Below are 27,067 nucleotides of genomic sequence, written 5' to 3'. Positions count from 1 at the left end.
AGGGAGCAGAATAGCAAGGACTGGCACTGCTCAGAGACACAAAACAGTGGGTATAATGGCAGTAGCTGGATTTGTTACACAAATTGCCAATTGCTCAAATCAGAGCGAGACTTAATAAAGGGGGGATAAGGCAAGGTGCCACATTTATTGATCACATGAGTTAGACATAGAAGTTTGGGCACACCATTCATACAAACACACACAAATCATCATACACATCATTACACACAGGCTTACATATACACAAAACAACCATTTCATCCACACATACACCAGATATAGTTACCAGCAATAGTTGCTCAGTATCAACCCAGGGTGCCCAACCCAGGCTTATTGAGTAGATGATGATGATTTGAAGATAGCAGGTTTGAAGATAACAGCTGGAGTGGGGTGAACAGGTGCATCTGTGCTCCAATGAAACAGCAGAAGAGAAAGAGACTTACCCAACTTGGCATTTTTAAAGTGTTCTTTTGTAGGGATTGGCATCCTTTGTTTCAGTGCTTTGGGGTTTTTCCATACCCAGCTTCTGTTTTTGAGGTTGTTCTTCTTTTGTCTTCAGCTTATCTTAGCCTTGGAGTGTTCTTGCTGCCTGTCTGGCAGGATGGTTGCATTTCTTCTCCTTGTTATCTTCTTTGTGCCCTAAAAGGGATTCTTCAGCCATTTATTAATCAATTTATGGACTGGTAACTTACATTTGGCGCCTTGTTGCTTATGTAAACAGTTAAATCTTTTTATCCCATCTGTATGCCATTCTCTTACCATTCACCCTTTTCCACACACACATACATAAAGGCTATGCAGAGTTCATTTACTTATGTCAAGCAGAAGGATACAAAATGGAGTTTTCAAGTTGCTTACAAGACAAGACTAACATGGTTATATTTCACTATTATTACACTCTATGTTAACATCAGCCACATTAGTTCAGTTTATGCTACAGACTCATGTCTTGGTGCTGGGACAGAGCTGCTGCCAGGAGGGAGCTAGTGGGGGGCAGGCAGGGGCTGCAGGACAGGAGTGAAGGGCACTTGCGGAGCTGTGGTTTGGGAGTGACGGGTGAGGGCATAGGCAGGGGCAGGGTACTGGAATCCCACTGCTGCAGTGCTCACCACCCCATATGGCAGTGAGCAAAGAAGGCAGGAGCAGCTCTGATTTTTCTATGATAAAAACCCCAAACAAACGCCAAAGTGTATAGATATTTAGAATTCATTTTATTATGATGATAGAGGCACTAGTAGGCTTCCAAATTGCTTTAAAATTGTAAATATAGCAATGAAACATTGCCCAACTGATCTCTCTCTGTAGTGGTATTTCATTTTAATTGTGGAAGAATGCCAATTTTGGGTATTTGAATGAGAGAATTTGGGTTTCTTATCAGAGAATTTGCAATTTTTAAACAGGGAACACCAGGATCCTTGCAGGTCAGGCAAGTAGTGGGACCCCGTCAGAGGAACCTAACCAGGGCCAGTATCAGGGACCGAGCTAGAGGGCAGATGAGGTGGCTGATCTCCTGGCCATTTGGGGCCAGATGGACATGCTTCAACAGTTCAAAGTGGGCCACTGCAACAAGCACATCTTCTGAGCAATAGCTGCCCAGATGGTGGAGCAGGGGCACCAGAAGTCATGACAGCAGTACAGCATGAAGGCAGCTGTGCAGCCACAGCTCACTGACAGCTGGCCCAGAGGTGTAGATGGCTCTGTTGCAGTGCCCATAACACAGCCCGAGCAGCCATGCAGTCCCTATCTGGGTCTGGCAGGCACACAGCCATGGGGCCACAGGTCCACGGGGGCCGATGCTGTCACAGGTGGCAGCAGGTCACAGCCAGGCAGCAGCCCCCACTGGCAGATCGTTGCAGTAGGTAGAGGGTGCAGAGACCACTCTAGATTAGGGCTTCTTCAACAGTCCAGCTGGCAGAAGGGGATAGTGCCCCCAGATATCAAGTGGCTGGGTGTCAGAAGATCCTGAGGGCACATAGCCCCAAGCTGCTTGCAAGGACAGCTTTCCTGTAGCTCTCCCTGGCTGAAGATCTGGGAGGAGCTGGGCAGGGTCAGTTTGCCCCAGTTGATACAATTTGCCTCACACCAAAGTGCATGTTCAGGTACGTGTGGTGAGGCACAAATCTCTGGCACAAATTTGTACCACTGCTATTTGAGCTGCTGCAAGAGCACGTGCCTGCATGTGTGGATGTGCCTTCAGGGGTCTGCCCACATACTCTGCTTTTGTGTGGCTCTGGAACCCAGAACCACCACCAGTTTTTCTCCTCCTTTGCCCTGCTGCTGAATTCAGCAAGAAGGGGAACAGAAAGGGAGGGCAAACAGCAGCAGCATTCATCCCCAGCCTCCAGGGCTGCATGAAACCAGGGGCTTTGGCCAGACCCAGCCCTAATCAGATGGTGAGCTTAGAGTTGATTGCTTACTTGGAACTGTGGCAGGAGGCTACCCTGACCAGGTAGTGCACTCAGAGCTCACTTCACGTGTGGCTCAGATAAAGTATGGGGGCTGCACCCCTCTTTGCCTTGTTCAGATCTGCTACCATTTAGGAGAGGCTTCCTATCTATTTAGTGACAACTTGGGAAACAAGAGATGTAAATACAGAGGGAATATTGAAATCCATTGCAAGTCATAGGGACCCAAAGGGGAATTCAAATAGCACTCGTTCCTCAAAGTCTGATATTAACATTCTTACCTTAATCACCCTATGCATATGGCATACAAAAAAATATTCTATCACTTTGCACACCTGCAGAATTAAATCTAATGGCAAGTTGCATAGTTTGGTCAGGACAATTTAATCAATGTCTTACAATTAACAACAGACAAGGAAGCCTGGAATGCTTAATCTGATGTTTATTACAAAGCAGGACGTAAATCTTTTGATGAAAGACTCAATAGCAGGAAATTCTAAATCCTAAATGAACTGGCATAACCTTAGGAATCAGTATTAAGCAACTGCTGGGAGAACATCCTGGGAATTATTGTGAGTGAAATGAACCAATTAAGTGTGTGTAAACTGATGGGTTCATCCACCAAACTGGGACAGTAAACAAACAGGTGTACTATTTCTTTCTTATAAAGGCAGCCCCTAACAAGCAAAGACAGCAGCAAACAGAGGTCTGCAAACAGAGGGAGTTTGCCTAGGGTATTCACCATAGGAGGAAACCAAGGAGCAAGATCCCTTCTGTGGAGGACAGAAGCACCAATTTGTTGTCTGGATTTGGGGTCCAAAGATGTGTGCTGTGTATCCTGATTTTGGGCTCTGGGCATAACAGAGAGACTGCCACAGTTCATCCATCCCTCAGACTATTACCCGTTCTTCCTTGTCCATGCAGGCGCCAAGAATAACACCAGGAATGATACTGAGTAGATCAGAGGGGGCTACAAGGCTCTTGGCAGGAGGGTTAAAGAGCTTAGATCAAGTGGTGTTCTCATCAATCCTCCCTGTGGGAGGCAAGGGCCGTGGCAGGGACCTCCTTACTATGGAAGTAAATGTGTGGCTGAGATTGTGGTATCGGCATATTTTTCAGCAATGGATGGATGTCTGGGAATGGGGACTGCTCTCAAGATATAGGATTCAATTGACCAGAACTGGATAAAGAATCTTTGGGTATCATCTGGCCAAACTACTAAGGAGAGCTTTAAACTACGTTTCATGAGGCATGGTGAACAAAACCATCCAGCAACAGAGCTAACAGTCCAGAGGGGAAAGGACTGAAAGCAGCAGCTCAACTCTGGGATAGGGCCAGAGAGCCACAGGAGAGCAAAAAGTGATGTAAAAGGGAAATGAATAGGTTGAAATGAAACATATGCCCAACATGTATATACACATGCAATAAGTAAGGGCAATAAATAAGAGAAGTTGGAAGTTTCATAGACCTTGTGGGACAGCTGTTATGAGTGGAACATCAACACTGAGGGCTATACACTGTTTTGGAAGGACAAGGTTGGGAAAAAAGGTGGTGGAGCTGCCTTATGTCCTGCTTCCCTGGTTTAGGAGGAAGTAAATGGCAGGTCAGAATGTATTTGGGTGAAGAAAAAAGGGGAAATATACAGTACAGATATAATGGTGGGGATTTATTATAGGGCATTAAATCAAGAAGAAGAGGTGTATGAGGCTCTCTGAAAGGAGGTGACAGAACTAGCCACAAGTTATGAAATAGTACTTATGGGAAAATTCAATTGTCCAGCCTTCTGCTGGAAGAACCATACAGCCAAACATAAAATGTTGAGCCAGTTCCTAACTTGTGTGGAGGACAGCCTTCTGTTTCAGAAGGTTGAGGCTATACCTAGAGGATCATCTATGTTGGATCTTGTCATGACCAGTAGAGAAGAACTGGGGCAGGATGTAAAAATGATGGGCAGCTTGGCAGGAAGCTATTATGACATGATAGAATTTCAGCTCCTGAGATGGGGAAAGCATGAGGTCATCAGAATTGAGATGTTAGCTTCAAACAGGTGGATTTCACCCAACTCAGGGAGTTAATAGGCCTGGTACCATAGGAAGCTACTAAAGAGCACAGTATAGGAAGGCCAATAAGAAACTCTTCCAACATGATGGAAGCACACGAAGAATGGCAAGAGACCAATGTGGCTGCATGAGGAGCTTCCAGGACACCACAAGTGTAAAAGGAAAGCATATAGGCAATGCAAAAATGGGCAAGTCACCAAAGAAATATACTAGAAAAATAGCAAGAGCTTGCAGAGACAGAATCATGAAGGCAAAGGCAGAGAAAGAGGTACACCTGGCAAAGAAGGTTAAAGACAACAAGAAGAGGTCCTATAAGTATGTTGGCCAGAAAAGAAAGACCAAGAAAGCTGTAGGTCCACTGTTAACTAGCAAGGGTAAACTCTTAACAGAGCTACTACTCTTAACAGATGACAAAATGAAGGGCTACTTTGCTTCAGTCTTCACCAAAAAAATTATGCTGCAACCAGACAGCTAACTAGGATTATTTGGAGGGGAGGAAGGGGCAGGGGGAATGTGCAGTAGAGCTTATCTTGGTGGTATAGGCACAGTCCACCCTCCCTCCCCTCCCCCCTTAAGTCCATGGCTGCTCCCTGGTGCTCTGCATGAGGCCAATCCCTGCTTGCTCCCACCCAAGGCAGCCTGCCCTGCAGTCCTGACTGCAGCTGTTCCATGCTCCTGCTCCATGCTCCAGGCAGAAATTGCCCTGTGCTCCCACCTACACCCATCCCAACCCTGGCCCGGTCCAGCACATACAGCTTCCTGGCAGGGCCACCTTCCATCCACTCAGCCGCCCACAAGTAGCTGCTGATTGCATGAGGTGAGTAGAGTGGGTGGAAGGCAGCTGGGAGTTGGAGTTCTGTGCCCTGGGAAAAGAGCCACACAGGTGCAGCTTCTCCCACCCCCACTTGCTATTGCTTCCTCAGCTTCCCCTGGCTTGCCACCACTTCCCCTCCCTACCTGCTGCCCGGAGAGCTGCAGTAGGGACAGAAGAAGGATCTTTTGGAGGCAGGGGAAGCCAAGCAGTGGCACTGGGCAGCGGCGGCGGCAGCGGCTGCAGCAGCAGCAACCCTGTGGAAAGCTCTGTGCAATGGCTGGGGCTGGGAGTGCAGCAGTGGGCATGCAGCACATGCTGCTCTGGCCAGGAGTGCGTGGGGCCAGGCCCCATGCAGAGCGTAGCAGGGGCATCTGCAGTTGGGCAGATACAGTTAATTGGTGGACATCCACCCACGGGCCAGATACAATCAGTTGGTGGGTCAGATCTGGCCTGTGGGCCATATTTTGCCCACCCTAGTGTATCTGGACTTCAACAGGGATTTTGACACGGTCCTGCATGAACTTCTCATAAATAAATTGAAGAAATGTGGGCTAGACAAAACTAGTATATGGTGGATAGACAAATGGCTCAATACCTGCAAGCAAAGGATAATTATAAATGGATCCATGTCAGAATGTCAGGAGGTTTTGAGTGGAGTCCCACAGGGGTCTGTCCTGGGTTCGGTGCTGTTTATGTATTTATTAACAATTTGGATGCTGGCATAGAAACCTTCTTGAGCTTCTTTTATAGAAGCAGGCTATTGGCTGCTGTGGTTCCCCTGCTTTACCAGTGGCAGATTAAAGTGTTAGATCTGTATTGTGTCAGGGCTGACAGCAGTCTTACACAGAGTTTAGATTATGGTTTGTATGGGATAGTTGGATAGGAACGATCCTGGCCTGGGCAGGGGGTTGGGCTAGATGACCTCTGGAGGTCTGTTCCAGCCCTACTTCTCTATGATTCTATGAAGTTTGCAGATGATATGGAACTGGGAAGGATAGCCCACATGTTGAAGACTGGAGCACAATTCAGAGAGATCTTGACAGATTAGAAAGCTGGGCTAGAGCTAACAGGAGAAATTTCAGTGCTGACAAATGCAAGGTGCTACACCTTGGTAAGAATAATCAAAAATACAAATACGAAATGGATGATACCTGGCTGGATACCAGTACTACACAGAAGAATCGAAGGCTGTGGTAGAGGTTATGCTTACGAGGTGATTAACCAATTAAACATGTCTTAACTAGTAACCTGGCCACACTGTAATGCAATTAATGGTTTGATAAAACAAGGAATGAGCCACAAAGTTATTACACAAAATACGTTTTTTGTAATAATGGTGTAGCTGGTTCCGATTATGCCTTAAATTGCACATGTAGTCAGGCTGTAGGAGTCTTGGTAGATCCCACACCCAACAGGAGTTTGCAGGGTAATGCAGCTGCACAAAAGGCAAGCATAGTTTTGGGAATGTTTCTGGGCTTTACTGGCCATGCTAGCCTCAGGGAAAAAGCAAACAGAAAAAGAGAGAAATGAGAAACACAAAATGATGAATTAGGACTCTGGCAGGGGTTAGACTTACAATGCAATTAGTTTGTTAATCATGCCTGAAGTAGGAACCCAGGCACATGTTCAGTTTAAGGCACAGTGGAAACCAGTCACAAAAATATGACATTAAAAATGTGTAATATATTTGTGGCTGGTTTCCCTTGTGCCTTAAACTGAACATGTGGCAGAGTGAGGAGTAGGGTGGTCCCTGTACCAGGGTCTCCAAGTAGACATATTGTGGTCCTGGCATGCTCGATGGCAGACCTAGAAGTGGACCGGAAGTACTTCTGGTCCACTTCCAGTTTTGCCGCTGGGACCCCCCCATGCTCCTGTAGGATGTTCCATCTGGCCCACCATTGCAGCATTCATGAGTCACACCTGGTACCTGGAGGTATGTAGAAAAAACATTTAAAGTTGTGTCTATGTCTGAATTGCTGATTCTCCAAATCAGCGTCGAATCTGAAGATTCAGATTGTGCTGAATTGAATTGGGGATAGTGATCTGAACCAATGAATCGAATCACTGTCCCCATTTGGGGCCAAATCTGAATCGAATACGGCTTGTTTCACACACCCATACTAGTTATGCTACTGGCAAATGAAGTAACTTGTACCAAAACCTATGGAGCTAGATAGCGTGTCTCTTGAATGAATTATGAGTGAACAAAACCCCTGCCCAATGCACACAGTAAAAGAAAATAAAACCGTTAATATTTTCTGGGAAGAACCACCTATGATAAATTGAGGAGTACGCCTGTGCAAAGTGGCTAGTATTTGCTTTGGATTCAGATTTGGCCAGTTTGGGGGACAGTGATTTGATTCGGTGATTCGAATCACTGTCCTGAATTGATTCTGTTGCATCTGATTCAGAGATTTGGCTGCTGCTGAATCAGCCAAATCTTTGAATCACACAAGCCCCATCCCCCACCTACTCTCAATGGCTGCCCCTCCCAGCCCCAACTCCCAGTTCTTTGAAAAAAAATAGCCCACAGTCACTGGTAGCTGCCAGCCTGGGGCAGGGGGGAATCTCCACTGCCCCCCACTGCCCCACGCCATGTGAGAGGCTCTGCCACGAGCCCCCCAACCCCCACTTGCTTTCCCATCCCATGCCCCTGCCCTGCCCACCCCAGCTCCTGGCCCTTTAAAAAAAACCCTACCCACCCCCCTGGACTCACCAGCTCTGCCCAGTGGGAAGGTGATCCCCACTTCCCCCCACTGCCCAATGCTTCATGGGGGGCTCTTCCATGAGCCCCCTGAAGCCCTGAGGCCACTGCAAGAGCTGATGAGTTCAGAGATTTTATTGTCTTATTTTTAAAAAGCCGGGAGCTGGGGCTGGCGGGGCAGCCATGGGGAGGCGGGGCTGGGAGACTGGGCAGGGTCAGAGGCTGCTTGGTGGGGCCAGGGCAGCAGGCAGGAGATAGGGCCTGGCAGGGGTCCCCCCATAGTTCCCCACCGGCTCCTCCAGCCCAGCCTCCCCGGCACCCTACTTACCAGCATGGAGTGTGGGTCCAGCTCCCTGCTGCCACCACTGGGAACTGCCCAAATCACTGAAGCTCTCCAAATCTTTTCCAAATTAATTCAGAGAGCTTCAAATCAATTCAGACCTTTTAATTGGTCCCCTAATTTGATCTGGATTCAGCAGTTTGACCACCGAATCTCCTCTGAATAGAATCAGCGCCTGAAGCTTTGCACAGCCCTATTAAGGAGCTACTTGTGGCTCATGAAGCACAATCAATAGATTATTGGGTGTTTGGTCAAAATGACCAAATTATTCTACTTAGGCATGTGCCTCCATTGTGGATAGGGCAGACCTATACCACCCTAGAGCAGGTCCAGATAGAAGTATAGATTTAGGTATGCAGTTCCTCCTATAGCCCTGTGATGTGGTGTGAGACAATCCCTGATACACCACATCTCCAGTGCACCTTCTGAGTGTCATACATGAGTTCTGAAGGACAGGCCCATGACCTTGCCTCCTCTTCATTACATATGGTAAGATATATGCCTTTGAGGGCCAGGAGGAAGCAGTCCCTGTATTTCCCCAATAACTAGGGTTGTAACTGTCCCTGGACCTCAATGAGTAGGTAGAAAGGTTGAGAGAAAGGCACTTCCTATTCCTCCTTACACACACTGCATTTAGTGCAACAAGTCACAATCTAGGCCACATATTGTAGGTCTCAAACAATCCTCATGAACAAAACAAAACAGAATTAGTATTAGTTAAAGATTTATTGAATTTAGTATATAATATGTTGTTTAGACTTAAGCATTTTTAAATTCCTTTTCTTTTGAAGGTTACAAGCAACTCAAGCACCACAGCACTTCTTTTGTACAAGCCTCTCTATGTACTATATTTTCTACACGGAATGCATTGGATTTTATTATTTTGGATTAATTCAGTTGCAATGAAATTCTTTAGGGAACAAGATTTCTGTAAGATCTCTATTGTGGGATACCCTAATTTAACTGGGCCATCCACAGCATGGGGTTGAAAGGGGATTCACAAAGGTCTACTGGCCAATCATTAAGAGCTTCATTTCCTTCATGTACAAAACCATTATCTCTGATCTGACACATGGCATGATCATTTCTTATGTTGCCTTTTTCTTTCCACTGCCATACTCAGGGTCTTCATAATCAGGTTTTCATTATTCAAGATGTTGTATTCACACAGTTTAACCAGTTGATCATAATCTTTCTCTGTGTACCTGACAGAATATGTAGAATAAGGGGAAGAGGAACTGGTAAGATCAACTTTGCCTTCCTCCATCTCTGAGTCAGAGCGCTTCACTCCTAAGAAAAAAATGAATAGGACACTGGTGAGGTTTTGAGCTTACCTGTATCACATACAAACAAACAGCTGCTAACATCCAAGAGAAAGGAGATATCTCTTCAATAAGAAAATTCAGTAGCTTAATTGCTCTGAGGTTTCTTGATTGGTTGGGTTTTTTTTTTGTTCCTCCCCCAAAGTGTTTCTTTTGCAATCCAGTAACTCAGTCCCTGGTGAATGTTAGATTAATATGACTTGCTGGATGTGGTGACAGAAGAGGAATAGGGAAGTGTATCTACATTACAATCCAGAGGTCTGGTTGCAACTCATACAGATGTACCCCAGGTCACTTTAAACTAGCTAGCCTGGGCACCAGTAACAGTGTAGCCACAGAAATATGGATTTAAGCACAGGCTGGCTGCAAAACCTGCCTAGAAATTTGGGTAAATGCTCAGGAAGGTTAGCTTTTTCTGAACTCTGTAATCCTCTAGTTACCTGGGTATCAATTAGCTGTATTAGCTAATTTATAGTTAGATCAAATATCTTTACATGAGCTGAAAGCAGGCCTTTGGATTGCAGTGTAACTACATGCTAAGTATAACCCTTATCAGACGTGGAGGAGAAGTACAAGGGTGAGGGACAGAAATGAAAGTGGTATTCCCTAAATGTATCATTGAAGGTGAGACAGTTCCCAACCAACAGAAAAAGTATTCCTGTAGAAAAGAGGAATAGTGATACTGGCAATAAGGAGATGATTTGTAATGAAGGCAAAGATGTACTTTGTACTCTCAAGTGTGACTCTGGACTTCTAATATTTTGTAACAAAGACTCAACTTTAGATGCCCCGAAAAAATGCTAAAGGCAAAGAAGCTTGTGATGTCACTGAGCTCTTTCTTAAATTGATAGTTCCTTAGAATTTATAGTCCTTGCATTTTTATAATGACTATTTTTATTAATTAATATCAAAATGAAAATGATTAAAATGCATACACTCTCTTCTAATGAAAAATGTATAAAGGTGTTAAGCTACAATGGTTTGGCAGGGGAGAAGTCTGTTGTATTGAAACACATAAGGCCTTGTTACACATTCATTTTAGGCAGCTCTTGGAGCTCTTAAACCCCTGGGTTGTCCACATACTAACATGTAAAACTTGTTTTAAACACCTTTTAGGCAGCTTAAAGTTATGCCACTCCAGGGCAGGTTTATCCAGCTCATGTTCAATTAACGTGTGGAAACTCCCTAGAAATGAGTTACCTATGTTTCAGTCCTCCAATATCTCAGGTTGCAGTGTTCCCTTTCCCACCCTCCTTTTCTGTGTGGATAAACTTTCCACCCCCTGAATTTTACTGCCCATGAGGTGGTTCTGGCACCAAGCCAACTTCCCCTTATGCCTCTGGGGGTGTGACCTTCCCAACCCTGTGCAGGCAGCCTGCAGAGCACATGCCAGCTAGCAAGCAGAGACATTTCCTCTGCCTCCAACTCAACCATCTTCTCCAGGATGAGCCAAAGTATGCTCCCCGCTAGGCCTCATAAGGTGGGCATCTAATTGGAGCTGCAATAAGGTGCTGGATCTCATCACAATCTGGGGAAAGGAGACAACCATTGCTATGACTGCAAAGGGGACACAATGCAACAGGCAAAATCAGGTAGTCTGAGAGGATCACGGTACAGATGGTGGCTCGGGGACGTCAGCAAGACTGGCTCCACATCCAGACCAAAATTAAGTCCCTTTAGTCACAAGTTACAGCTGTACAGGTTGGGGCAATCAGAGATGGTTTTTAGCCTTAATATGTGGCTGCTCTAAACTTGAGCTAGCACTGACACTGATCAACATTTGAGCAGCAAAAAGTGTAACATGTAACAAGGCCCCTCGCTAGCCATGTTAGTCTGAATTCAAGCACAAGGCGGAGTAGATTTCCTTTTGTGAGCTTTAGCTCACCTCGTCAGATGCTGTATTGAAATGAGCCAATAGGGAGGTTTATAAGTTTAACAACAGAATACAAGTAGTGGGTAGGATGGCCTTGATGACCGTAGTTGAATGTTGTTGATTACTTACCAGGTGCTTTGTAATTTTGGAAGGTGTCATTAACTAGTGGAAAAAATAGCAATATAGGAGCTCCTGGTGTCTCTGCACCATCAAAAAGGTAGCACTCCTTCAGATTTTTTCTGTCTTCTTCACTGACTTCAATTTTGGGGAATGGAATTCCTAGTTCTGAGTAGTACTTACAGGACTGGTCCAGAGGCTGGATCAAGGAACAGAACAGCATTAAAATACAAATAATAGGCTGTGTTCAGAATTTCCTGAAGCCAAACAAATGATAATTGTCTTAGGTTACCAGTAGGATAGTTTCAAACTCATGGATTTTATAACATCTATTGCATCTCTGCTTACTACAACAAGAGACTGTACTAGATGATCTAGGTGCTCCCTTCCAATCCCAATCTAAATGAGAAAAGCTTACAAATGATATAACTCTTACTTCAGAAAATAGTAAATAAATTGATTTTCCTCACCAGTATCTGTGATCCTGCACTATAATTTAGATGGAGGATGACATCCACTTTTCTCTGGGGCCTCAGAAGTGGTGGGGTGCTGGTATTTATGAAAAAGCCAGTATCTACTAGGGACAGGTATGCTTCTGTCTCAGTGAGCTGGTTGGGTGAATCACCTAACACAGTATCTAAAAAAAGAAAATATTTTTGTCATGATTGAAATAGCCAGAAAGCAGCTGCTGTTGAAAAGAGTGTCCAAGAAGAAAGGCAATTTAACCCCATCCTACGCGTCTGATTTCACTTACGTGTGTTACACTCATTATACCACTGAGATGTATTATCATATATCACAACTTTCTTTGCCATAGGACCCTCTTGTCAACATTATACCTGACCATTCAAACCACACCAAATCTTATTTTTGATTGGCAATGGTAACACTCTCCTGATGAAGAGGGATATTTTTCTAGTCTCCCTTTTAGTGTCTCTTCTCTTTCAATAGAAAATTGTGGGTGCTGTCAATACACTGAGCATCCCTAAAAAGGTCTAGTCAACTGGCTGCATCTTAAGGATAAATTATCTAAAGTCCAAATAAATCAATGTTACTAGAGATTTTCAGCCAAATATTGATCAACCTTTTGACCAAAACATGCTATTTAAAAGTAGGCTCGTGCTCTGACACATGAGAAAGCAAGTTTTATATTCTTTATTTTTTAAAAGATTTTTTCTCTCAAGTTGCATAATTTCCTCTCTATATTCTAGCCCCAACAAATTATTTACCAACAAAAATGCTGCTGAAAAGAAACTGCTTTTACCTTTCCATCTACAAAAGTTGTCATTGTTTAGGTAGTCATTGTGCATCTGGAGGCCCTTTAAGAAATTATGGTAGCGGGCAACTGTCAGGCGTTCTGTCATGACACCTCGAAGAGCCTGGGAGAGGGGGCCTGCAGGTTTGAATAAATGAGTCTTTAACTCATGGGGTCTTGTAGGCAGTATAGGCTCCTCTTCTGTAAAAGAAAGAAACAAAAGATTTGTTGTCAAGATTATTTTTTTCAGAAGTCTAAAATAGCACAATTCATAACACTCAGCCATACATTAAAGTATAGTGTCTGTGTTGAAAGTTCTCATGAGCCTTTCAAAAGGTAAACAATGGCTTTTAAAAATCTAATAAGACGTCTTCATATATCTCAGATTTAGATTAAAAATAGAACTCTGAAATCCTATAAGCAACCAAATAACATATAATTCCCATGCCACTAGTACTAAAAAGTAGAAAATATTAACCTGCATTTGACAATTTTAAAATTCAGCAAATGATAATAACTATTTTTTTTGTATTACTGTAGCCCCATGGAGTCCTAATCCAATACCTCTGTGGTATTTGTTGCTTCACTAATCATTTGCAAATCAGTCCTGTTATTCCTGAACACATTTACTTTGTTGTTTTTTGTTAAAGGGCCAGGAGCTCAGGCAGGTGGGGCAGCTGGGAGAGCGGGCAGGGGTCAGAGGGCTCATGGCAGAGCCCCCACACAGCATGGGGCAGTGGGGGGCAGTGGGGATTGCACCTCCACCTGGCAGCATCCAGTGAGTAGGGTTTTTTTTTAAACAACTGGGAGCTGGGGCTGTGCGGGGCAGCCATGGGAGGGGGGGAGGCTCTGGGAGAGTGGGAGGGGACGGAGGGTGCTTGGAGGGGCTAGGGGAGCAGGCAGGGGTCACCCCATGGTCCCCTCCCTTCTCCTCTCCTCCAGCTCCCCCTCCCCTGCCCCCTACTTACCAGCATGGAGTCTGAGTCCAGCTCCTTGCTGCACCCAGCAGAGACTGCCTGGATTGCCAAAGCTCTCTGAATCATTCCCAGATTGATTTGGGGAGCTTCAAATTGATTTGGACCTTTTAATTGGTCCCCTGATTCAATTTGGATTCAGAGGTTCAGCCACCAAATCGGGCTGAATCTCCTCTGAATCGAATCAGCACCTGAAGCTTCGCACAGCCCTAGTGGGCAGGTGGTGCGGGATATTCATAAATTATTTACCACATTTACCTGAATCCAAAACGACTTTGAATTTAAGATGACTCTGAATAATTAGATTTTATACATGTAAAATTACAAAATTATAAATTTGTTATAATTTTCCATGAGTAGAATGTAGTTATTGGAGGGTCACCTTAAATTTGCAAAATTGAGGAAAGCTGCAGTAAGCAGGCAGGCAGTGGGGATGCTCAATGAGTATTGGTCTGATACTCCATCCTAAGACAAGGCTTTGTTTCCCCTATTTTAAATGGGGAAAAAGAAGCTTATTTTGGAAGCTAGCAAATACGGTAATGGCAGCTTTATGACAAGTTTAAATATTTGACTTTTCAAACTGCTCCTTTCCAAGTGTGGTACTGAGGAATTTTCAGATGGGCTTTGAAAATAAAATTCCAGGATTTGTGTCCATGGTGTATATATTAGATGGGTTTGAAGCCTGATGATAATACATGGTTGGTAGAAGAATAAAGTAACTCACCGATACAGTCTACTCTGTCTTGGGTCCACCTGTGCCAGAAATCTTCTGAAGAATGGGACAGATTCCAGTTATATATCAGATTCAGGGAAAATATACTGCTCCACATGCCTGTGACAGGAAAGAAAGTGAGTACTATTGAATCAAAGCACATTAAAAATCATGACTTAGGCTCCAAAGGCATATGATTGGCTTAAGAACCTTGATATATTCTTATAATAAATTGTATTCCTTCCCAAGTCACCATTCTTTTATTTATTAAATATGTTCCTGAATTTATCTCTTTCTATAAATATATTAACTCTGAAGGATTTTGGAATATGGACAAAATGTATATGTAAGATTTTCAAAAAATGAAAGTCTTGCATTACAATTTTCTATATATCTCTGTTCTGCCTGTATTGCAGCCATTGTTATACTTAGCATGTGATTTGTTCCTCACACTTTTTTTTCAGTATTACATACTCACTTATCTAAAAAAATTCTGATGTTAGACTATTCATGTGCAAAATCCTGCACTTGTGATGGAATAATTACATGCACAAATATAGACTGGAGGATGATTGGCTAGACTATAGTACTGCAGAGAAGGACCTAGGGATTACAGGGAACCATAAATTGAATATGACCCAATAGTGTGCCCTTGTTGCAAAAAATGTCAACAGCATATTGGGTTGTATTAATAGGAGTGTCACTTGCAAATGAAGGGAAGTGATTCAGCACTAGTAAGACCTCACTTGCAGTACTGTGTCCAGTTTTTGGGCCCCATTCTAATATTATAAAAGGCTTAGTCTATTTGTCTATCCATAACGCTTTATTCATACTCTGATCGGCTGACTAAAACAACCAATCAGAGTGTGAATTCAGCATTGGGACAGGAAGTGGTGGCGTGACAGAGTGCTGCCATGACGGCGGAGACACAGGGGATGGAGGTGGTGGCAACGGAGCAGAAGGAAGGGGGAGTGAGGCCAGCAGTGTTGGCATGTCTCCCCCTGCTCAGCTCCATGCAGGCAGCGCCGATGGAGTGGAGGGGGGGGCAAGGTTACCGGAGCTAGCCTTGCCCCTGCCTGCTCCTTGGACATGGAGACAGTGGGATGGGCGGGGGAGTGGTATCAGTTTGCCATGCGGGGGGGGGGGAGGGCAAGGCCACTAGCGCTGGCCTTAGCCTGCTCCTCCCCCCTTCTGTCATTGCTGCCTACAGGGCTGATGCAGGCTGATGTGGCAGCAGTTGGGGGGAGGAGTGGGCCTGATGCAGGAGGGGGAGGAGCGGGTGCACCACGGTGGTGGTGGTGGAAGACTGGGTCCAGGCCAACATGGCGGTGGTGGGGGGAAGAGGAGGAGCAGGCCTGGGCCCAATGTAGGAGAGGTGAGGAGCAGGCCTGATGGTGGGGAGAAGCTGCCTCACCACGGTGGTTGGGGAGGAGCAGTGGGCCCAGCCCAATGCTGCAGCAGCAGGGGAAGGGGAGGAGTGAGCCTCCTTTTCCCCTTGGGCCCAAGCTTACTCCTCCCCCACCCCGCCTCCTGTGCGTTGGCCCTGAATCCACTCCTCCCAATCACCCCGCTGCCACTGGATCAGCCCTGGCGCATTGCTCCTTCCTCTTATTGCCAGGGTGGGATGGCTTCTCCCCACCCCCATGGTCTGGTCCTCACCCATACTTCCTGCATTGGGCCTGGGCCTGGGCCTGCTCTTCCCTTCCCCCCGCTGCTGTGGCGGAGAAGGGGGGAGCAGGCCCGGACCGCAAGCAGTGAGGAAGGGGGGAGTGGGCCTGGATGTGGGGGCATGGGGATCCTCCCCCTCTGCCCCCCCAGCCCCATCATTCTTGACAGGCAATTGGCTGGTGCTTCAAGAAAAATGTGGGCAAATTGGAAAGAGTGCAGTGCAGAGTGACAAAAATGTTTAGGGGCCTGGAAAGCAAGACTTATGAGGAAAGGCTGAAAAATGTAGGGGTACTTCGTCTGGAGAAGAAAAGTCTGAGGAGGAATTTGGTAACAGTTTCCACATATCTGAAGGGTGATTATAGAGAGGAAGACGATGAGCTTATCTCTGTGACTGTAGAGGACAGAACTAGGAGAATGTCCTCAGGGAAAAGTGAGGTTGGAGATTAATTGGAACTTTCTGACTATGATGGTGATCCAGCATTGCAATAGGCTACCTGGAGAAGTTGTGGAATCTCCATTTTTGGAATTTTTCAAGAGCAGGTTGGACAGACACTTGGCTGGGATAGTTTAGCCAAATACAATCTTGTCTTGAGCAGATGGCTGGACTAGATAACTTGGGGAGGTCACTTTCAGCCCTGCCTTCCTATGATCCTTTTCTTTACAGACTAAATTCCAGATCCTTTAGATGAATTCTAGCCCATTTCACAGCAAGGGCAAAACCCCCATGGCTTAACTGGAGTTGGGATTTGATTGCTAACAAACTACATTGTCATATAAAATAAAGTGTAAAATACTTAATATATAGTTGTTGCTACTCACATGCTATTTCCAGTTGCCTGCTTTAACAATACAATGATATCACTGTATTAAATAAAAATTTAAATGCGGTACAGACAAATACTTTTATATGTGATAGTGTATCATTTTTGTCAGTCATGTACCAGTGAGACACTCATGCCTGGCTTATGTGGTTATTTAAGTTATCATTTCTCTGACATTTTTCCTAAACAATAAGTCACCTTCTAGGTAGCAGATCCGGGACTCTGGCAGCTTGTTCATCAGCCGACCCATGAAGAACTCACTACCAAAATCCTCTGAACGAATGAAAGCTCCATATTTGAGAAATCCCACCTCATAAGGGGTGAACTCCATCCATTCTATAATCAGTCACAAAAGAGACACAAAAAAGAACAGTTTTTTTCTCAGTTCACTGGTTCTGAATAGATAGTTATATTGTTATCAAAAGGATTAAAGGAGTTAGTAAATAGTTATATTGTTATCAAAAAAATTAAAGGAGTTAGACAAGGAAATTCATTTTCTGGGGTTCAGTCTAACATTTTGGATCCTAGGCCAACACTAGAGATATACAAACACCACAAAATAAAAATAGTGACCAAAACAAGGTAATTGATCTTCTTTGACCTGCTGAGGTAGAAGATGAGATCCTCAGTTGGGCTAAGTTGGATAAATTCAGGAGCCTTCTCCCAATTTACATCAGCTCAAATTCTAGCTCTTAAATTACATTTCATGTTATCCCATACCCGAAGTGAGCCCTCCTAAATTTAAAATCAAGTACCTGTCTGAAATATTATCTTTACCTTTGAAATCCCAAGTACTATAGTTGTCCTTGACATTGAGTGCTGTGTAGATAGGTAATGGGTTCTGACCCTGGTTCACTGCCTCTTGTTGATCTGAGAGTTTGTGGTTGTCTTTCTGTTATTCAAGAAAAATGATTAAAATGAGAAAAAAACCCATGGAACTAGCATGGGAACCAACATAATTATTCTGGGCTTGGAATATATTTAACTGCCCACATTTCAAGCATGTTATTTCTTTTATTACAGCATTGTGTGTGGGAGTTATTTGTCTGCTATGTGGCTGCCAGGTCTTGATACAGTAGATAATTTGATGTTGTCTTTAAATAAATATGAAAGGGGGTGTTTTAAAAAGGGAAAACAATATTTAAAGTGCAAAGAACTTCAGGAGTAAATCTAAGCTAAAATTGAGTATCACAAGGTAAAACTCCTGTTTAAAGTTCATTGCTCCAGATTAGATTAAATTATTCAGGCATGACTGACAAACATGAAGAAATAATGGCTCATTTTTTTTCAGAATATGCCAACTTGTGATGTGTTTCCAAACTTTCCCCCTCAGGGATGCATATCTCAAATATGTCAAAACATGTTAAAAATCTTGTGAATGCACATGCATCTGCATGCTCATGCACCCCCCTCCCCCCCCAAACTCAGCACTCATGATGAATACAAACAGGATAGTTTTCCATAAGGTATAAACATCTGGATATAATCTTCCATTGGAAGTGTTTTCTCACTTTATTTATAGGGATATTAGTGCAATATTAAGTGTTCAGGCTTTATGGTATACTGTACCCCATCGTGTAACAAATACTCAACGATGAGCCCCCATAAATCTATGAAAGATGTCCTGTGTCCTTCTGTTTTCCGTTGACTTAGCTGCTGCTTGTAATACTTCAAACGCTCCAGTGAAAAGGAACCCAGTTTGCATTTTGTTGCATGTTTCTGAGCCTCATTGATTTTCTCATCCAGATCCTTCTGTGACCAATCAGCATCTTGGTATAAGTTTGCCATGGTCCTGAGGGGAAAGGGTGAGGCTTGAATTAGAAGTTTGCTAAGCTCAGCTTTTCAATTTGAAGGACTTCATGTAAAATTCAAGGTTTTCTGCCCTGATCTAAGCTGCTTTTGAGTTCTAATGTCCCTAAAAATATATTATATGCATTTTAAAGGCTCACAAAAAATCCTTCCTGTAAATTACAAGTGACCTGAGTGATTTCCTTAAAACAGCATTCTTCTATGATGACACTAATTGTCAACAAAGGAAGTCAGAAATAAGGCTGGGGTCACAATCTTACCTGTGCAGAATCTGCAGTGGTCAGCCCCAGGATATTTCTTTAGCATGGGTTATTGTGTGAGCAGTATATAGAAAGAAAACTTAAAGAAAAATGCTTATGTGCTCCTTACCATGTTGTTCCAGATAAACCAGTTAAGTATGTAGCACAGTCCAAGAGATTTAGCTTTTTGAGACCCGACAGACTGCCATACGTTGTTGTCAATGACCTCATCCCCCCTCCAGTTGTCATGATTGCTATCACTGGAGTCTGGACAACACACAAAAGAGAAAAAGCATGCAAAAAAATTGACATATTAATACTTAGCACTAGAGGAGCTTAGGTGAACCACTAGATCCGATCCATATTCCAACTTCAGAGCTGTCACCTATCTTCACGCAAGAGCAGAACTTGAACAACAGGCTCACACATTAATACACTTTGGGGAAGTTTATAATCTGATTGGGACCCTAACTGTCACTCAGGACCCCATCTACATTGGATAGAGAAAGGTAAGAATGATAAGTTCAGTTGTTTTTGTTCATGTGTTATTGTTATTTGTCTTCAGTGTGCTTAATGTATGTATAAGGAACAAATATGAAAGGAAATGGAGTCCTTGCCCCCAAAACCTTATGAGACACAAAAAAATGCAGAAAGGGGTATCAAAGGTAAAGCAGGAAGACAATGCAGAAAGGACAGTATCATGAAAATCCAAGGAGGAGAGAGATAAAGGAGTAATATGGTTTTAGAAGTAGCAGAGAAACAAGGAGGGTGTAATGGAATGGACTGAGAATTTGGTATTAAGATATTGAGTAACAGCAATTTCAGCTGAGGGGAAAAAGCCAACATGAATATGATCACAATGAAGAAGAATGAAACTGAATTTAGGTCAGCAATCATATAAATGCTACGTTCTATCATTTTCCCAGTGGAAGAAAGATGGGTCAATAGTTTGGGAAGCAGGTCAAATGAGGTATAAGTTTTTAGGATGGGGAAAGACCACAGCTTATTTGAATTGCAAGGAACAGGAGTCTGAGATCAGTGAGAGGTTTAGGGAAAGGGTGAGGCAGACATGATTGTAGACGTAAGGGAAGTTTGGAGGTGGGTGGAGATGGAGTTGCTGAAAGATTTGGAAGGATTATAGGTGGAGGGCAGAAAGGCATTTTTGAGGGTGTTAGAGCAGAAATGCCCATGTACAGAGAATGAAGAGGAACATTACAGAGAACTGTGCCAATTTCTCTCAGAAGAAACAACAGGATCCTTTGTAGAAGAAAAGGAGGTGCAGGATGGGAGAGAGGCCAAGATGGAGTTAAAGCTTGCAAAACAATGACTGGGATTCTAGGCCTGGGTGCCAATGAGACACAAGCCATTTTACTCAATCAGGAAGTTGAAGGGAACCATTGTGTACTAGAGTAATTCTCCATGCTCGTGGTAGGTCATCCAGAGGCATTTCTCTGACATGGGGAACAAAGAAGGATCAGAAGGGCCTTGAGGGTTTAGGAAGCTGGAATGAAAAGGCAAAAGCATTTTCAGATTTAAAAAAAGACTAGAGGCTTCGGGGTAGGGGGGGCACGGTAGGGAAGAGGAATCAACTGTTTTAAAGAAAGTAGAGTTGAAGGATTATACAACTGAGTCTATTAATGTAAAGAACGAGCACGCTTGTGAAAAGGGACCATAGCTTGAACTTAGAGCTTCTTTGCCATTCAGATGCAATGATAATAGTAAAAATTAAGGAGCACATTGGGTTTCCAAGTCGTTGAGTGCACATTTGAGCAAAAAAGGGACATTTACAATCCTGCCCCACATACCTCATAGTCCTGCAGATCTTGCTCCAAGTGGAGAACTTTCTTCAGAGCAGAAGCAACAAGCTTCTTTCTTTTTTTCAAGAAGTCTTGCTCTTCCCAGCACAGGTCAAACCCCAAGCGCATGTCTAGGTCTCCTGGGCTGGAACAAAGGTGAGAACCAAAACAGGCATATCCATTGTTACAGATAGGTGGTTTCAGTAACGTGTAAATGTTTCAGGGCACATAAATCAACCAATTACATAAAGTGTCAGATTTACAGAGTAAACAAACAGACTGATGTAAAATGGAGAGGGGATGGGGCTGCCAAATTGCTACCATTTCTAGCAAATAAGTACATTATATTAATGAAAACAGTGGATATTGTATATATGTTGTTTATTTTTTGTGGAAAGTTCCCATTTTTCAGTGCAACTTAATTAAAAATCATTTGCCTTTAAAATGTTTGCACAAGCTGCTAGCAAGCTGTCAGTATATTCTTTCCATCGAAAGGCAAGTTGAGGGTAGAATTTGGCTAACAAAAGTTATTACCAGCCCAGAGGGAATGGATCTCTTACCAGTTTTCTGCTTTCGCATGCAAATCAAATCTTTTATCCTGGAAATCAAAAATACAAATACCATTAGTGCTATCATATTATAAAGGTTTTCTTTCCCTCAGCATTGGAGTACATTTTATTTGATCCTTCCTTAGCAATGTAAACACAATGTAAAGACCCCAAATAAACCAAGAATGCATACAGTTTCAGCATCACTACTTCATTTTCTCAGAGAAAATTTCCTAAAATTTTTCAGTGACTGCACAAGTGCTAACTAGTGTTTGCCCTCTCTTATTCAGTCATATTTGATTTGTAACCCACATCAGCAACACTTAAGTCTGATAAAAAAATTCTTTATCAGTAGACCTGAAAGCCCTTTACAAAGGGTGATCAGTTTCAGTAGCACAGTGAAGCTGATACTATCTCAGGTTCATGACTAGTAAGAATACACCCAGCTGAACAGAAGGAAGAGAATACCAGTGCTTCAGGACACAGAATAGATATTCCTCATTAAGAGTCAGGCACAAAGTGACAAAATTATTGGAAACCAGCCAAATGAATCTAGTTCAAGATAACTCAGAGCAGGTGCAAAATGTTTACTGCAGAGCTGACTACATAGCATGAAACTAATAAATTCTGGAGATTTTTCATGTGCAGCAGCACACATGTAGCTGCTGATCAGCTGGCTGGGGCATGGGGATGCTTCAGTGCAGAGGCTGCCTGCTGGCTAGACCCACACTGAAACACCCTGATAGCCCAGGGAGCCCCTTCGCAGCACACTGAGCCTGGCTAGAACAGCTCTGGGCAGCTGCCAGTTGGGGCTGCTCTGACTGGGCTCAATGTGCTGTGCACAAATAAACTCTGGAGCAATATAGAGTTTTTGCTTCTGAGTGCATGTTCAAATGGTGCTCCCAGGAACAAAAAACTCTGAGGCAATATGACCTGGATTTTATTTCTTCGCATTAATTGCCTGTGTAGATGTGCCCGGCTTGTACTTAAAAACCTTTTATTGCTACCAGTCATTGTAAACCATGGGTTTATGTGGGCAGTGGTAGATTTTCCTTTAAAAACATCAATTGTCAACCTTCCTTACTATAGTAGATTGGGTTTAAATTATTGTGAGGCGTGTTACTGATAGCCAGAACATATCAGAGTTCTTGAAAAAAACAGGTATTCATAACTTTTTCAGGCAACTGTGGTAATTTACCAATGTGCTGCATTTTTTATGTAGTCATGCCCAGTACAATGAGTTTAGAATCTTGAAATGCCCCATCTCAGGCAAATTAACACAAGACAGGGTATACTTGTACTTAGACTAACTTGATCAGAAATGCATAAGCTTTTGTACAAAAGCATATGCATCTCTGATCTAGTAGTCTATAATGTGCAAATATACCCTGTTTCTGCCTGACTTCGGAGTAACTTAGCTAATCTCTCTGCACATAAATATAACAACTGGTTTGGAGTAAGCCCAGGCACTGTGGTCACAGCTGGAGTGGCACTGTTAGAGGCAGTGGGTCATGTGAAGCTTGCAGGAGATAACTAGATCTGGCTCCCAATATAGCTGGGCAAAGATAGAGCCTTCAGGCTGACTTCATCACTTTCAGCTAAGAGCTGGCACTCACCTCTGCTACTGTTATTTTTTCTCCTACAGGAAGTGAATTGAGATTCACATGTGAGGGGCCTCCCTTTGTGTTATAGGAATAGGTATGCTGAAAAAAATACACACAAATTCAATTTACAAAGAGTGTTACATCCTCCCCAAGAATGACAGATTCATGTTGCCATTTAATGTATATATTTCTATGCATTTTACTACTATGCTTATTAAGTCCAATAATAACGTACAAAGGAGGAAGGCAGTTGCTTCTTTGGTAGCTTAATATCAAGTACTGGCTGCTTATATTTGACATAGTGGAATGTGGTGGGACATGAAGAGCTAAAAATGGTATCATAGCCAAACATAATGTCCTGGGTCTCCTCGTGGGATCCTTTCACCAAAAGGGAGAGGTCTTTTCCTAAAAAAATGAGATAAAACTCGTAAATCCTTTGAATTTTATCTTCCTGAAAACCTGTACTTATGGGAGTTGTTACTTATTAAACTGAGTAGACATTCTTGGTTTTGATCTTAAAATAGCTTAAAATGACCCACCATTTACTTCAAGATACAGTATAAACCCATATATCTAACATATTTTGGAGATAGCGAGAATATTTCAATCTGCATGGGGTTGGATGATTAAGGAAATCTAGAGAAAAATGATTCACCTCAGACTATTAACAGAATTTAAGACAGAATGATGTTTTGGAAGAAGGGGCTCAAATACCTGGGATTTTGTTGGATATAGAAGCTATTTATTTGCTTCCATTATATTTCAATACAACAGTTCTATACTAACGTAATGTATGCCACAACTCCTACTGCATTTAAAAGTCTGGTTCAATCAAATAGAGCAATAAATCTAAGTCTATCTAGGGTAGGTTTATTTTATTATAAACAATAGGTGCATACGATAATTGTTTGCTTAGAACTAGCAGTCAACATGGATTTGTTTAGAATAAATCATGCAAAACTAACTTAATTTTTTTCTCTGACAGGGTAACTTATTTTATAAAGGGAATGCAGTGGATATAATCTACTTGGACTTCAGTAAAGTTTGAAATAGTCCCACGTGACAGTCTGAAATTGGAGAAATGTGGGCCAAGTAGAATGACTGTTTAATGGATATGTAAGTCTAATACCTTCAAAAAGGTTAAATAACTGCAAGCAAAGAGTAACTGTAAATGGATGAATATCAGAATGGCAGTGTGGGGTTCAATCAGGGTCTACAGAGATCTATTCAGGATCGGGTATTGTTTAACATTTTTATTAATAAAGGAATCTTGGTCAAGTTTGGAGATGACACAACATTGAAAAGGATCGCAAACATTTTGGAGGACAGGACTAGAAGCCAAAACAATCTTGATAAACTGGGGAACTAGGCACTATACAACAAAATGGCATTCAACAAAGACAAATGTCAAGTATAAGGTTCTACATGCACTGTACAGAAAAGGTGAAGAAAAAACAAATAAATACAGAATGAGACGTAATTGGTTAGCAGCAGGCAGTAACATTGCTGAGAAGTATCTGGGGACTTTGGTAGATCACAGACTCACCCTAAATCAGCAATGTGGTGCAGCTGCTAAAAAGCAAATGCTGTGTTTATGAAAGCATAGTTTAGAGAGGCAGTTAGACATGTCATCTTGATGTGAAGCAAAAGCCAGGGCAGGGGGGCACCTTATCCTAACAAGTTTTTTTCTGAGTTTGTCTCTAACGTGTTCCCTGCCCTGCCTTCTGCCAATGACAGAAATAGTATGTTTAGTCTGAAGAAAAGGAGATTAATAGGGGACATAACAGCAGTTTTCAAATTTTGGAAAGGCTGTCATAAAGAAGGGCAAGAACAACAATTCTCCCTGTTCCAGAAGGAAAGACAGACAGCAATGGGTTTAAACTGTAGCAAAGCAGATTTAGATTAAAACTCTGGAAAAACCCTGCCAACTGTAAGAACAGTGGGGCAATGGAATAAACTGTGCAGGGAAAAAAACCTCTTTCACTGGAGGTTTTCAAGAAGACACAAGGTAGAGATCTGTCTGGATATTTTAAGAATAGCGCATCCTGCATTTATTTAGCAGATTGAACTAGCTGACCCTTGGCTAGGGACAGACATTACATATAAACCAGTTTAAGTAATCAGAAACTGGTTTAAAGCTCTAACAGAACAGGTGTTCAGTGCACATAAACCAGTTTGAAAATGGCTGAAACTGGTTTCAGATAAACCTGGTTGAATGTTCAGACTCAACTGATTTGGGTCAAACCAGTGTATGGATGTCTGTTCCAGACCCTTCCTGGTTTAATTTAATCTAGAGTCCCACAGCATCCCAGATGCTTTGCAGGGCTGTCTGCTGGAGTAGAGCAGGTTTGGCCCCACCCCTCTCCTTCCTAGCCAGAGAGCTATCACTGCTCCAGCTGGCTGAGGGACTGCAGCAGCTGCCAGGATTTCCCCTGCCCACTCCGCCCCCCAACTGGCTACTCAAGCAGGGATCCCCACGCCCTTCTCCCATGGCAGTGACCCCAGTGAGGGACCTGGCATCTGTTCATGTCCCTCCACCCATGCTAGCTAATGTGGAGAGGTGTCTGTGTGGGTCTCCAATTTCACTGGAACAAAGGGCAGACAACTAGTGGTTTGCAAATGCAAATGCACCCTGCAGATACGAAGAGCTTGAAACTAGTGAGAGAGTTGCTTTGTTTTTTAGGGCTTGATGAGCCAATAAACTTTGTTCTGACAAGCAACCTGCTGGTTGCAATCTGTAAGTCTCCCAGAGGGGACAGAGAAAGGTGTTAGAAATGACCTGGTTTGCAGACTGTCTGAAGAAGCAGGGAGATGAAGATTGAAAAGCTCAGTATCAACAGATGCAGGGTCTGGCAACATTTCTGTCCCTTGAGCACCCAGTGAGGAAAATCCTGGGACAGTGCAGGCAGGCATCAGAGCATCCTACCAAGGCCTGACAAAGCTCCCCCCCCCCTTCAGCTCAGCACTGTGGCAGGGAAGGGAGGGCTGGTTTAGCTCCCCCAGCTTCTACCCTTAGCCACTTGCATTTCTGGAATGAAAGGGGAATGTCTATCCACCTCCAAATTGGTTTAAGGTTTGTGGGTTAGACTAATCTGCAAAGATTGAATCAATTCAGACTCAGTCTTTTTGAATGTCTGTCCCTAGCCTTGAAGTTTCTTTCAGTCCTATGATTCTGTTTGTACACCCTTCTCTTCCAAGCAAGTAAGTGATCAAATTGTCTTTGGGGGCACCTAAATATCCCCATTCACAGTAGAGAAAACATAGTTACCTACTCCTGGCAAATTGAGGTCAACCTATGGAGCAAGGTGCCTTCTTTTTTTGTGTTATAGCACCCAACTGGAGGCATTTTACAGGTTGATTAGAATCTGAGCTAATCAAAAGCTATTGATTCATATACCAGCTTCTTAAAAATACAGTAAAATGAACTACCATGCTCATGTACCACAGTTTGGGAAGCCCTGGATAATTCTGATTTGATAATTGGACTTAGACTTCTAAATCAATTAAACATTTTTTTAAATGTCACCCTCTGCTCAACTTCCTTTCTCAAACATTTTGTGTGTTCTTTCTGTTCATACTGTCAGCTCTTCAGAGTGGGGACTTCTCTTACTAATATCCTGTCTAATCTGGGGAAGGGGTGTTTGATAAAAATGACCGTTAGCTAAAATAATATCATTTGAAATGATTGGGAGAGATACTAGACAAGCTTTTATGCTTAAAATGCCCCTCACCAGGAACATCTTTCCAAACCCATCTCTCTATAGTTGGTTCTCTCCCAATGTCTCTTTAGCTGATTCAGTAAAGCAAGCAAATGTTGCTTCTTGCATATTCCTTGGACTACCCCAGCAATAACACCTATAGAAATGACCACATTTTTTAAGTACCATTTATTATTCAGTTCTGACAGTGTCTAACACATTCAAAATGGTGTTGATTGGTCATAGTCTGTTACAGTACTGAAATTCACCATATCCCTATTACATTTCTTCATTCATGACATACCAAG

The 27,067-nt window shown here is 43.1% G+C and overlaps 1 protein-coding gene across 1 annotated transcript in view; it reads right to left on the bottom strand.

Annotated features, from left to right (window-relative positions):
• Positions 1-9,034: 9,034 nt before the first annotated feature.
• The window catches only part of LOC149871848 (cytosolic phospholipase A2 epsilon-like), a 35,169-nt gene continuing 17,136 nt past the window's right edge, over positions 9,035-27,067 (bottom strand). Inside the window, exons 8-20 of the mRNA XM_090034964.1 lie at positions 23,297-23,466; positions 23,074-23,160; positions 21,470-21,507; positions 20,919-21,054; positions 19,244-19,380; positions 18,635-18,857; positions 17,843-17,957; positions 17,264-17,401; positions 14,589-14,696; positions 12,900-13,091; positions 12,106-12,272; positions 11,648-11,834; positions 9,035-9,613 (exon numbers count right to left, since the gene is read on the bottom strand). Of these exons, the coding sequence (XP_089891090.1) occupies positions 9,405-9,613; positions 11,648-11,834; positions 12,106-12,272; positions 12,900-13,091; positions 14,589-14,696; positions 17,264-17,401; positions 17,843-17,957; positions 18,635-18,857; positions 19,244-19,380; positions 20,919-21,054; positions 21,470-21,507; positions 23,074-23,160; positions 23,297-23,466 (1,907 nt within the window). The 3' untranslated portion in view covers positions 9,035-9,404. The remainder of the gene's footprint in view (positions 9,614-11,647; positions 11,835-12,105; positions 12,273-12,899; positions 13,092-14,588; positions 14,697-17,263; positions 17,402-17,842; positions 17,958-18,634; positions 18,858-19,243; positions 19,381-20,918; positions 21,055-21,469; positions 21,508-23,073; positions 23,161-23,296; positions 23,467-27,067) is intronic.

Source organism: Crocodylus siamensis, chromosome 2 (assembly GCF_052110815.1).
Source record: "Crocodylus siamensis isolate JL-2025a chromosome 2, ASM5211081v1, whole genome shotgun sequence".
Taxonomy (NCBI): domain Eukaryota; kingdom Metazoa; phylum Chordata; order Crocodylia; family Crocodylidae; genus Crocodylus; species Crocodylus siamensis.
This window is presented reverse-complemented; position numbering and strand designations above follow the sequence as displayed.